General features: G+C 38.6%; 1 protein-coding gene across 9 annotated transcripts in view; it reads left to right on the forward strand.

Annotated features, from left to right (window-relative positions):
• The window catches only part of ITSN1 (intersectin 1), a 257,189-nt gene that overhangs the window by 149,310 nt on the left and 95,395 nt on the right, over positions 1–12,484 (forward strand). For 5 of the 9 annotated variants that reach the window (XR_001715152.4, XM_016947143.4, XM_016947145.4 and 2 more), the window contains exons 17-20: positions 2,697–2,824; positions 5,713–5,942; positions 8,143–8,264; positions 10,721–10,735. Coding sequence is in view for 8 of the 9 variants with exons in the window: in XM_016947143.4 (XP_016802632.1) it covers positions 2,697–2,824; positions 5,713–5,942; positions 8,143–8,264; positions 10,721–10,735 (495 nt within the window). In the remaining variant the exon portion in view is untranslated. The remainder of the gene's footprint in view (positions 1–2,696; positions 2,825–5,712; positions 5,943–8,142; positions 8,265–10,720; positions 10,736–12,484) is intronic. The other 4 variants (XM_016947144.4, XM_016947146.4, XM_024352351.3 and 1 more) reach the window with 1 other exon arrangement.

Below are 12,484 nucleotides of genomic sequence, written 5' to 3' on the forward strand. Positions count from 1 at the left end.
ATGATCTATAAATCCATATCCAGTTACAAGAGCCTAGTATAGAAAGGAAATGTGCGGTATAATTCTTGGGGAAAAATGAAAAATCTTCATTTGTGCCTATGGGCTATCTATTATAGTATGTTGATACATCATGGCCAGTGTCCATTCTGGTTGTGCAGTACCTGTTGTTGAATATTTTGAATATCACTCATAAATACATTTTTTCCTGGATGAAATAAGGACTTTTCTTTATTTAATATATAATCAGATTCCTGAACATCAAGCTGAAATGTTATTTCTCTTCCGGCATTTCTTACTTCTTTGTATTTAATTTCAGCTCAGGGTTATTTTGCTTATGCTTTTTTCACTTATTCTTGCAGTTAAGAATAAAATTCTTAATAAAACAGATACTGAAATAAATAAATACTTTATTTGTTTATTAGACATTGTGATGAACAATGTCTAAGATTTAACAGATCCCAAAACTAGAAGAACACCTAAAGATCATCCATTCTGATTCATCTGCCAGCTCATGTCAGGGACCTGAGATTAGAATCCTGGTTTCTTGATTCCCAGTTCTGTACCTTTTTTATTTTTTATTTTTTTGAGACCGAGTCTTGCCTTGTCACCCAGGCTAGAGTGCAGTGGCGCGATCTTGGCTCACTGCAAGCTCCGCCTCCTGGGTTCTCGCCATTCTCCTGCCTCAGCCTCCCGAGTAGCTGGGACTGCAGGCGCCTGCCACCATGCCTGGCTAATTTTTTGTATTTTTAGTAGAGACGGGGTTTCTCCGTGTTAGCCATGGTGGCGTACCTTTTAAGTATAGTCTTTCGCTGTAAATTATTTTTTCTGAAACTATTTAAGAATTTGATGGTCTTGAAAATGAAATTTTCATTCATATTATTACTGATTATTTATTCTTGATTCCAGGTTACTATGAAAACCAGTACTACTGATTTTTTAACACATTAAAATTAAGTTTTACATCCCTTGGTATGGCAGTGAGAAAGATGATGAAAAATGGACTTCTTTCTCCCTAGGGTTGATTTTCTGATCTCAGCACTTTAAACAGTCAGTGTGAGGCTTCATCATTGCTTTCCAGTCTTAGCCTTCTTTTCCCCTTCCCTCTGTTCCACATGTCAGGTCTGCTGCCATAGGGAACAGTCCAATTTGTGCCTTACAAAGGTACCTTTTCCTGCTGTGTCCTGCCTGGATGTTCCCAGTGTCATCTGCTAGGTTCCCTACTGAAGCCCCTTCTTCCTTTCTTTTTCCTCCTTCCCCCTTCCTTCCTTTCCTTTTTTCCTTCTTCCTTCTCCATTTTCCCCTTCCCCTTTTCCTCCAGTACCTTCCTCTTCCTAAGTACCTCCCCCTAGACCCCTATCTCCAGTTAAACTTTTTCTTTTATCTCATTGTTCTTTTAAAGCCTCTCAGCGTCACTTACAGTTTATAAAACATTTGTGTATGGATTTTAACTTTAACCTTAGCAAAATTAGTAGGAAAAGGTTAGCCTAACCCTTAGGATTTTTTTCCAATAACAAGTACATTTTAATACTGACTTTCTACAGACAAACCGTCTACCTTTGTTGTTCAATCTCTGAATGAATCTAAAGGTAGGAATTTTAGGACCTGGAAGAAACCTACCTGCCCATCTAGTCTTGCCAGTGAGAAAGGTGATAGAAGACAGGGCAAATCTTAGTCCTTAACTCTCCCCATAGAGATCCCTGGGCCATGTACTGGGAGGACCAGCCCTGGTTAGATCAAGAAATCAGCTGGAAAGATACCTTGGCTCTACTGGGCACTTTGACTCATCTGATTTATTGCTGGCCCACATAAGACGAGTTTCAGTGACTCAATCTATTGGTGACCATTTGATTTCTATGGAATCAGGGAGTTTCTTCCTCAGCAGACGTTTCCTTGTTCTTCCTATTTTCAGGTGTCTAAACTTGTGACTCGAGTACTTTAAATATCATAGAATGCATTTTATTTTCAGTAGCCTGCTAAGGAAATTACTGCTATTCCTGCAGCTAGTAGTATCAAGTGAGGAAATTGGATCCAAGGTAGTCATCATCAAATTATAGCTTTTTACTTTTAACCTGATTGCTGGTTTAGTTTGGGGCAATTAGCGACTTGAAGGATAGATTTAGTAAGAAAAGATGCTCTGGAAGAGGAGCAACTTGAAGAAAAATAGACCCTGGGGGGAAGAATTGAGGTCAAAGAATTGAGGAGCAAAGAGATGTCCATTTGTTCTAAGGCAGCTTAGTGAAAGGTGGAGGTGAGGTTTGAATGGAGGTAGTCAGTGAAGAAGAGGCATCTGTATTTTCAAAGCCAGTAAAGGTTGGTGTTGATTGATAATCAAAAGAAGCTTAAGTTTTATTCATGATCATCGTCATATCTTGGAACTGGTTACGTTCCATTATGATTGCTGAGCCTTTAGCAGCAGAGCTCACCTCCTGCCCTTCGCTAGCAGGTTTCTTCTAGAGCAGATCATGGAAAGTGGTATAATGTGTATGGCTCATTAGAATGTAATCTTAAGTGGCCTTTGGAAATCAGTCATGTCAAAATGTGGTGTGATTCTAGCTTTCCAAGTTGACTTTTTCCAACTCTGAAACGTTATCTCCTAAGTGTCCTAGGCTTCCCACTATGAAATGTTGCATGCTGATAAATAGTTGATGTACCCGTCACTCATGTCGCTACATGAACTGTTTCTCGGTTAATTATAGGAACTAAGAGAAATACACAATAAGCAACAACTCCAGAAGCAAAAGTCCATGGAGGCTGAACGACTGAAACAGAAAGAACAAGAACGAAAGATCATAGAATTAGAAAAACAAAAAGAAGAAGCCCAAAGGTGAGTCTTCTTTGGATTGTGGGCTCATCTGGAAGGAACTTTGAGGATTTACTATTCTTTGCTTGGCTTCTCCAAGTAGTTACTGCACCAGAAAGAGCCTTCAGTCTTTAGTGTGTGTGTGAAGTGTGAGTGCAAACACAAACACGTGTATGTATGAATCTTTGCATGTATCAGTACCCTCTGAAGTTTTTGGTTAGTTCCCAGAGCTCTCTCAGGCTACTACTGTGTAGATAAATGGAATTATACAAGGAAATTGGGACACTTGGTGTGCTCATTTGCATGCTAATGGCCAGTTCACAGCCTTTTACTAACAGCTAACAGGGGTTGGAGTGCCTGGTTTAAAATCCAAGCCACTGAGCTAGTGCCCCACACAGGGCTTCTCCAGCAGGGTCAGGGTGGGCCTCTTCTGTTTTTCAACTGCAAATTAAACTTTAGTACAAAAGGGGGAAATTTGCCACCGCTGCTTAGTGTGTAGGATACAGACATGTTTTTATTTGAAGATTTATGTTTGTGATATTTTTATTTTTACTTGTAACTTACTGTAGTAAATTGTAGAAATTTGTGTCTGATTTTGTTACTGGGTATTTGCCTTTTAAATGTCAGTTAATTTTAGACTCCACAAAACAAAAATGACCAAATGTCCCAATGACAGCCTGTAAATTATAAAAGTTGGTAATTGAAATTAGATTAAGGCCAGGCATGGTGGCTCACACCTGTAATCCCAGCACTTTGGGAGGCCGAGGTGGGCGGATCACGAGGTCAAGATATTAGGACCATCCTGGCCAACATGGTGAAACCCTGTTCTATTAAAAATGCAAAAAATTAGCTGGGCACGGTGGCACGCACCTGTAGTCCCAGCTACTTGGGAGGCTGAGGCAGGAGGATCACTTGAACCCGGGAGGCGGAGGTTGCAGTGAGCTGAGATCATGCCACTGCACTCCAGCCTGGCAACAGAGCAAGACTCTGTCTCAAGAAATTAGATTAAAAAGACGAAGAAACGGATACTTGAGGCAAGTCATTGACTTTAGTGGGCTGAGTTCAGTTAACCTGCCGAGAGCTGTGCATACTTTCTTATGGGTATATAGAGTCTTCTGTTTGTTTTTCAGTGCCAGTGGGGAGGTATCTGGGGTCCCAGACCAATTTACAGGATTGTTTTATGGTTTTCTTGGGGGTCAGACTAAGGATCTCCTCCTTGGATGTTGATTAACTCCATCCTTTTCTTACCCCCAGAGTTTATAAAATGCTTTTATTATTCACACTATACCACACTGAACTGTTAAATTCCTACAGTGTAGAAATAAACATAAAATACAGAAAAATACATAAAATAGCATAATACAGAAAATAGCATAAAAATATAATATGGAATATGTATTCCAATTATGTAGATAAAAACTGCAAATTAACGTCAGAAATTAGATGGTTATACACTATATATGGTGACCTTCATTGGTAGAAAATATAAAGTAATTCTTTTTTTTTTTATTTTTTGAGACGGAGTCTCGCTCTGTCACCCAGGCTGGAGTGCAGTGGCACGATCTCGGCTCACTGCAACCTCCACCTCCCAGGTTCAACCGACTCTCCTGCCTCAGCTTCCCAAGTAGCTGGGACTACAGGTGTGTGCTACCACGCCCAGCTAATTTTTATATTATTAGTAGAGATGGGGTTTCACCATGTTGGTCTAGAACTCCTGGCTGGTCTAGAACTCCTGACCTCGTGATCTGCCCTCCTCAGCCTCCCAAAGTGCTGGGATTACAGGCATGAGCCACCGCGCCTGGCCACTGTTTTTATTATGGTTTTTTTGTTGTCATGAATAACCATATCCTTACCCCTCCAAAAAATGTTTTTATACTTTCTTAAAAGACATTTTAAAAATTGTAAATAAAATGTTTAAGATTTAAGTTTATAGACGTCTGCATTAAAATATCACATTCATACAGAGTAGAAATAAATGTAATTTTTTGACAATGGAGAATAAAAGTATAATTTGTTTCAATTATGTTCCCGTGGCAGATTCCTAATTCTAGCCGATGATCTGTGTGCGTTAGCCATGTCACAGGATGGCAGTTCAGGGTGGAGACTCTGGGACCAGGCTGCCTGGGATTGAAGCCCATGCATGTATGGCTGTGTGACGTGGACAAGTCATTTAATATCTCAGCCCCAGCTTCCTCATTTGTAAAATAGGAGTAATACTAGGACTACCAACCTGATTCGCAGTTTAAAGGAGTTAATATATGGGGAGCTAGTTATTATTATGTCATTTGTTATTACATATTAGTTTCATTTAAAGTATTTTCTGACTTTATAAAGTATTATGGAATGAGAAAAATCATTCTCAGTCTTTTACTGTGGGTTTCAGGTTGAGGCCATCAAAAATTTCAAGGCCTAGATTTAATTACAATTATCTATTTGTGGTAGCTACTTTGAAAAACAAAATCAAAGTAGTTGAAATCAATAAAACAATCCCTTGCTTTCAACTTCAGGTTTGGGGAGCAATGTGTGTGCATGTAAATGTGTTGTTCCCTTTGCTGGGGGGAAATTTTTACAGTGTTGGGTGTATTTTATTTTTATAGAAGTTATGTTCTCTGTGTTTTATGGCTTTGTTTGTTTGTTTTGTCAGTTTAATACCAGCTTTATTATTAAGAAGTATTTTTCTTATTCTTGTAACCACTTTGTAAAATACATCAGAAATTTTCTGTGTTTTCCTAAATCATGTGATTTCTTCTCATTCAGAACTGGAGCCCTGATTCAGTTGCCCCATCTGAAGAACAATGTTCCCTTGATGTTCCCATCCCATTTACTGGATGGAGCTTTTTTTGTGAAAAGAGGCAACAGTAGTGTTAACTTAGAGTTGCTTTCTTGCTGTAATCAAGCGTGTTTGTTGGCAGACGAGCTCAGGAAAGGGACAAGCAGTGGCTGGAGCATGTGCAGCAGGAGGACGAGCATCAGAGACCAAGAAAACTCCACGAAGAGGAAAAACTGAAAAGGGAGGAGAGTGTCAAAAAGAAGGATGGCGAGGAAAAAGGCAAACAGGAAGCACAAGACAAGCTGGGTCGGCTTTTCCATCAACACCAAGAACCAGCTAAGCCAGCTGTCCAGGCACCCTGGTCCACTGCAGGTATTAGAAGCCAAAAATAATTATAGAAAATAAGTCATCTTCTCTCCCAGAGCCTCCTGAAAAATGCCCCTATCTCATCAGTACCTGTCTTGGCTACATTAACAGATGAGAACGTCAGTCTCTTATTTTGAGCATGGCCAGCTCTTCTTTCCCCAGGGTCATTTGAGATCTGTGTAATTCTCCCACCACCATGCCAGCCTCTGGCCCACATTACACTGGCATCCACGAGTCCTCTACGGAGCTAACAAGTGGCGTGAAGTTCCACTGGTCTTATATGCTGCAAAAGAACCTGCTGTTTCTCTGGTTTGTTATTTCCCTCCCTGGAATTTCTGAGCTGTTTCTGCAACAGAAAGTGGCACCTTTCACCCTTGCCTCCACTGATGGGGCATTCGCTGTCTTCGGTCTGCATTGCATAAAACTGCTTTTACTTTTTGAAAAATGTAAAAGCATAATTTGCCTTTTCTTTACTTCTCTTTTCTTTCTTCTCTTTCCTTTTCTTTTTTCTTTGAGACAGTGTCTCTGTCGCCTAGGCTAGAGTGCAGTGGCACACTCATAGTTCAATGCAGCTTCAAACTCTTGGGTTCAAGCAATCCTCCTGTCTTAGCCTCCCAAGGAGCTGAGACTATAGGCATGCACCACCATGCCCAGCTAATTTTTTTTTTTTTTTTGTAGAGATGGGGGGGTCTCACTTTGTTGTCCAGGTTGGTCTTGAACTCCTGGCCTCAGGCGATCCTCCCACCTTGGCCTTTCAGAGTACTGAAATTACAAGCATGAGCCACCATGCCTAGCCTAATTTGCCTTTTTTTTTTTTTTAAAAAGGGATAAATGAAAGACTGAACAAAAAGATAAATGAAAGACCAATCTAATTGGAATAGCTAGAAAAAGCTATCCTTTATAATATCTGATGTGAGCTAGAATGTATTTAAGATTCTTGTGTGGTTGTGTGATTGTACAGTTTTGCAAATAATGTTCAGTGGAAGCAAGTCATTGCTTTTTCTTTGTGTGGTAAATTATACCAGTTTTGCTTGGTCATCCATTTGCTTCTTTAGTGCTTCAGTATACAGAAAGAAAAGAAAGAAAAAACACTTTCAAGCTATTCTGTAAAGGTTTACTGGTCCCCAGCTACATAGTGGGCAGAGATGGGCGTGAGGTATGGAGTTGCATTAGGCACCTACCTGCCTTCAGATGCATGCAGTCCAGGGGAAAGACTGGCAGGTCATCAGACCTACAGAGTAGCAACCATGTCATAGGAGGGGCAAATTAATTTTTTGATAGTTTTTTTTTATCTGAAAATAATTTCACCATTGATCTTAGGAAGTTAGTTTAAGTTCTTCATGCGTCCTCCTAGTATAAAATGAGGATTTATTTTTCCCCTTCAGTCAGTAGGAAATCTTGCATGTCATACAGTTCAAAATCATGTGGAGATAATACTTCCCCCTCGTTGCTTTTCAGATAAGATAGGTATATGTCAAAATACTTGTAGCTCTTGAGTAAAAATGCCCAAAGGTCTGTTACTAGTTTTTGCTAACCAGAATCCAAAATATCCTCCGCTCATGTGCATTTTTAAACATTTTATTTCATGTAAAATCTAAATTATTTTCATCTAGGTTTCATCCTTAGGCTAATTATTTCCCAAAGAAATGTAGAGGAAGAGTTTCTTCATCGGGGATTATCAGTATAACCAAAATCAGCACTTAGTTTTTATATGACCAGGTTAAAGAGCCTAAAACATCTGCATTTTCATGTTTCAGTATGGAAACTGGTGCCTCTGTTCCCTCCCAAACAAGTTGACTCCTTGGCTGATTCAGACTTTGGGTCATATCCTAACTGCTACATTGTACTCAACACACTGGGTAGGGAGGAGGGAGGGTATTGATGCTTTACAGATCTGCACTGCTGGAGCCCAAGCCAAGAGGCAGAGACAAGGGACCTTTAGGCAGCCTCGCTGCACCCAGGCTTGGAGTGACCTTTGTTTAGAGAGAGTCACTAATGAACTCTCTGATGGGTTTTTGTTGCTGACGTCAGATTTGGCTGTGCTTTGGCATTCAGTATGTGTTTCAGAAATTCCTTGAATGGAGGGAAATAGTTCAGAGGTTAAGATAGGCAATAGAGGAGAGGTTAGTTGTTTGGCTTGTTGTCATACATTTGTGTTCTCTGTAATTATTTATTTTTGTCCCCCCCCACCTTTTTTTGTAAACAGAAAAAGGTCCACTTACCATTTCTGCACAGGAAAATGTAAAAGTGGTGTATTACCGGGCACTGTACCCCTTTGAATCCAGAAGCCATGATGAAATCACTATCCAGCCAGGAGACATAGTTATGGTAAGAAAGACTCCAGTGAGAGGGTCACTTCTGTTGAAGATTAGCCTCTGTCCTCTTTTTTTCACTTTATTCAACAATTGTGAGATTGTCAGTGAGTATGAAACCCAATAATCCAGCATCTAGATTTTTAAAGTATAAGCTCAATCTTCTTCTTTTCTATTAAAATGAAAGATGGCATTTAAAAAAATGTATCCTAACATCATTTTAAAATTGAGTTGATAAAGACAGTGTGTTCTTATTTTTAAATCTATAAATGTCTGATAATTTCAGAGTTTAGATTACTACTTATATACTATGAGTATACATATATATGTAATACATATATTTTATATATGATGTATAGACAATATACTAGTGTGCGTGTGTATATATATGTGTATGTATAATATATACTAGTGTGCGTGTGTGTATATATGTACAGATATATATACACACACACAAGGATCCTCCAAGGTGGAAGGAGGCCAGGAGTCTTTAAGAAATAGTTATAAGTGCAAAACACTCTATCAAGTCATTCTCATAATTGTAATAACTTTTGTATCTTTGCATCAAGGCATCTTTTTTCCCTTTAATTATGTGAACTTTTAATTATGTAAAAAGAGTAATGAATTATACAGTTAATCTGCTTTCCTACTTTGTAACAGAAAATAGTTTGGAATTTTGCTTTGTTATTGTTTCCTTGAACTAATAATAATTTTATGATGTGACTAAAACTATAGGAACCAGTTTAAGAAAGAAAATCAGACATGGTTGATCTAAATCATTTTCTAAAAGAAAATAGTAGTTCCTTGTTCTAGTTACTCTCTTTAGAGTCTTAGAAGTAGTCAACTCTTCATTACTCTTAGGAATTTTTTTTTTTAAAGATAATTTAGATTTTTTTTTTTGTGGTTGACACAAGTTCTCGCTCTGTTGCCCAGGCTGGAGTTCAGTGGTGCGATATTGGCTCACTGCAACCTCTGCCTCCCTGCAACCTCTGCCTCCCGGGCTCAAGCAAAGCGATTCTCCCACCTCATCCTCCCAACTAGCTGGAACCACAGGCGTGCCCCACCATGCCCAGCTAATTTTTGTAATTTTTATAGAGATAGGGTTTCTCCGTGTTGCCCAGGCTGGTCTTGAATTGCCTGGGCTCAAACGATCCTCCCACGTCAGCCTCCCAAAGTGCTGAAATTACAGGCATGAGCCACCATGCCTGGCCTAGAATTTGTAAAGAACTGTGAAAGTTAACAATTGAAACAAACATGTTTCTTGCCCAAGGACTGTATGTCTTTGAAGTATAAAGGGTGGTGTACAGGTGATTATACTATTACTCATGCATTCATCTTGCCATATACACATCATATCTGTGGATCTTTAATAGGCTAAAATACCTAGAAATAACAATATGTTTGGCACTTAGAAAAATCAATTCCTGTGTCCCCTTTTTTCCTAATAGCTGCTTTATCTGTAATTACCATGGGCTAGAAGAAGCAAGGCCAAAGATCCCAAATTATTTTTTCTATTTTTTTGAGACAGGGTCTCACTCTGTCACCTAGGCCAGAGTGCAGTGGCATGATCTTGGCTCACTGCAGCCTCCACCTCCCAGGCTCAAGTGATCCTCCTGCCTCAGCCTCCTGAGTAGCTCAGAGGCGTGTGCCACCACACCGAGCTAATTTTTTTTTTTTTTACATTTTGTAGAGACAGAGTCTCCCTATGTTGCCCAGGCTCCAGATCTTTAAAAGTTAAAATCACCTTAACAGTAGCAAAAACCTCTTCAAGTATACTCCATGGCTTCATTCAGCACACAGTTATTGACTGAAACATGCTGGGTGCCAGCCTTACTCATCCTTTACAGAAAGAACTGTTGGTTTGGGCATGCCACTCTGTACACACAAATGGTAACTTGAGCCAGCGGGATGTGTTTCTGTCAGCTTTCCTCTGACTTCACCACCTGCTGTTTCCTACACCGTGGTTTCTAATAGCCTGAAGCTACTTTACTCATACTGCCTCATATTTGAAGTAGTGTATCCTGTAAAGCAGATTAATTGTAAAATATGTAAACACCATGTAATAGGAATCTAAAATTTCTGAAAATACAATGTCACATCAGTGAGGACCTCATTACAATTTTTTCTTTTAATGTTAAACAAACCAGCCTAATATTTTTGAAACTGGATTTTGTTGCAACACAAGGTGCAGAGAAGCAGCTCGCTCTCATCCTAAAGTAAGGGAATGTTATAAAATGTGATGATGAGGAAATGTTGCAGGTGATCTGTATCTTAATGAGAAAGTGTTGCTCTTTTTCGGGAACATATCTGGGCTTCACTTGTAATCCTAGGCCTGTCGAAACCTTTTCCTCGAATTGGCTAGTTAACCACCAGCTTGATGAGATGCGTAGAGTTTAGATATGCTGTAAGAATAAAGCATGTCATTAAACATATATTTTGCCTTGCTTTCAAACCTTTGCTTTCCTGGTGGAGGTTAAAGGGGAATGGGTAAGTGTTGCCTAACTGTCAGGAAGTCTGCATCTTATTCAATGTTTTGTCCTTTTAAGTCACTTGAATTCTGTGTAAGTACACGTATCTCTGGGTGTTGTTGCGGCAGTAAAAATGTGTTTGAGTCTGTGTAGTAGGTTGTGCTTTTAAAAAAAAAAGTAAGTCGTAAGTCTTCTCAGTTTGTGTACTGGGTTTCTTTTTGTTAGATTCCTTTTAAGGACTAACTTGAATGCTCTGTGTTTGGCAAGGGATTAGGTCAAGTCTCCATCTCAGGCCATAGACAAAAAGGAGTTCCAAGTAGATTAAACATAAAAGATAAAAATTCTGGGAAAAAAAATTTTTTAAGCAGACTATTGGAATAATTTTCTGGCTAAGAAAGGCCTTTTGAAGCTATAAAAACCAGAAGTCGTAAGAGGCAAAAATGGACAGTCGACAGTATGCAAAAATTAAAATGTCTATGTTTCAAAATATATGAGACCAAGGGTTACATAAAGGGTTACCCTTGTTACATAAAGATTCCAAACAGTTCACTTTGAAAGACACCCACAAGCCTTAAACAATTGGCAGAGGGTGGGAAGGGACATTCACAGATGAAGTAAAAAGTCAGTTATTTAAAAAATACATGAAAAGATGCTTAGCTTCTTGGGTGATCAGAAAAATGCAAGTTATAAAACAAAATAGCATTGTTCCTCTGTCAGATGAGCAAGTTTAAAAGTCTGGTAATATCCAGCTTTGTCAAGAGTATAGGACAGTGGATATAATATACATTGTTAGCATGGTTGTATAAATTGGTTAAGCGATTTGGAAGGCAATTTGGCAGTGCCTGTTTAGATTTAAAATTCTCGTTCCCTCTGCCCCAGAAATTCTGTTTTTCTCCTTCCTCTCATTCTTCTCCTTCCTCTTTTGGGCACATGCACAAATATGTGTGTACATGGATGTTCACTGCAGTGGTGTTGGTAAAAGCGAATAAACAGCCCAGTGTCCATCAGTAAAGGGATGGCTTAAATAAATTATGATACAGCTAAAAAATACGATGAAGATTAAAACTTATGTAGATCACATATACACATAAGATTTCCATCAAAAAAGCAGAAGAATATGTGCAGCATAATTGCATTTTGGTTAGAAATAAAACTATATATGTATTCATGTGTTTATGTATAGTTAACAGTTTTGAAATATATATATCAAACTGTTAACAATGGTTACCACTGGGCAGTAAAGAAGGGGCTTTCATGTTGAATTTTATAGACTTCTATGTTATTTTCATTTTTATAAATGTATCTAATTTGTAATTTTTAATAAAACTAAAAATAAATTCAAGGACAAGTATATTAGAGAGTATCTACTCAGGACTGTAATAATGTTTATTATATCTCAGACCTCCCAAATATGTAATGAAATGTAGAATGTACTACTAGGCATAATTCATTGGCTTGCAGAAGGGACAGCAGTGTTTCGATTTTGTACTACAAAATGCATTGTGATACTCCAGGTGCCATTCAGCTGTGTTATCTTTGTGAGGATAACAGTCAATGCAAAAAGATAGATATTGACATCTAATAGCAATAGGTTTGTATTTTTTTAATTTCATGAATTTTAAAGTTAACAAATGATGAGCATGAAACATGTAGTACAACATTACTGTCAGTCTCTCTAGGTTGAAAAATCCAGGGTTCACTTATACTTTTGTGGGCACAGTCATCAGATTCTCAGATTCCTCAAATGTCTTTGGGACATAGCTTACTA

The sequence above is a fragment of the Pan troglodytes genome, chromosome 22, assembly GCF_028858775.2.
Source record: "Pan troglodytes isolate AG18354 chromosome 22, NHGRI_mPanTro3-v2.0_pri, whole genome shotgun sequence".
Taxonomy (NCBI): domain Eukaryota; kingdom Metazoa; phylum Chordata; class Mammalia; order Primates; family Hominidae; genus Pan; species Pan troglodytes.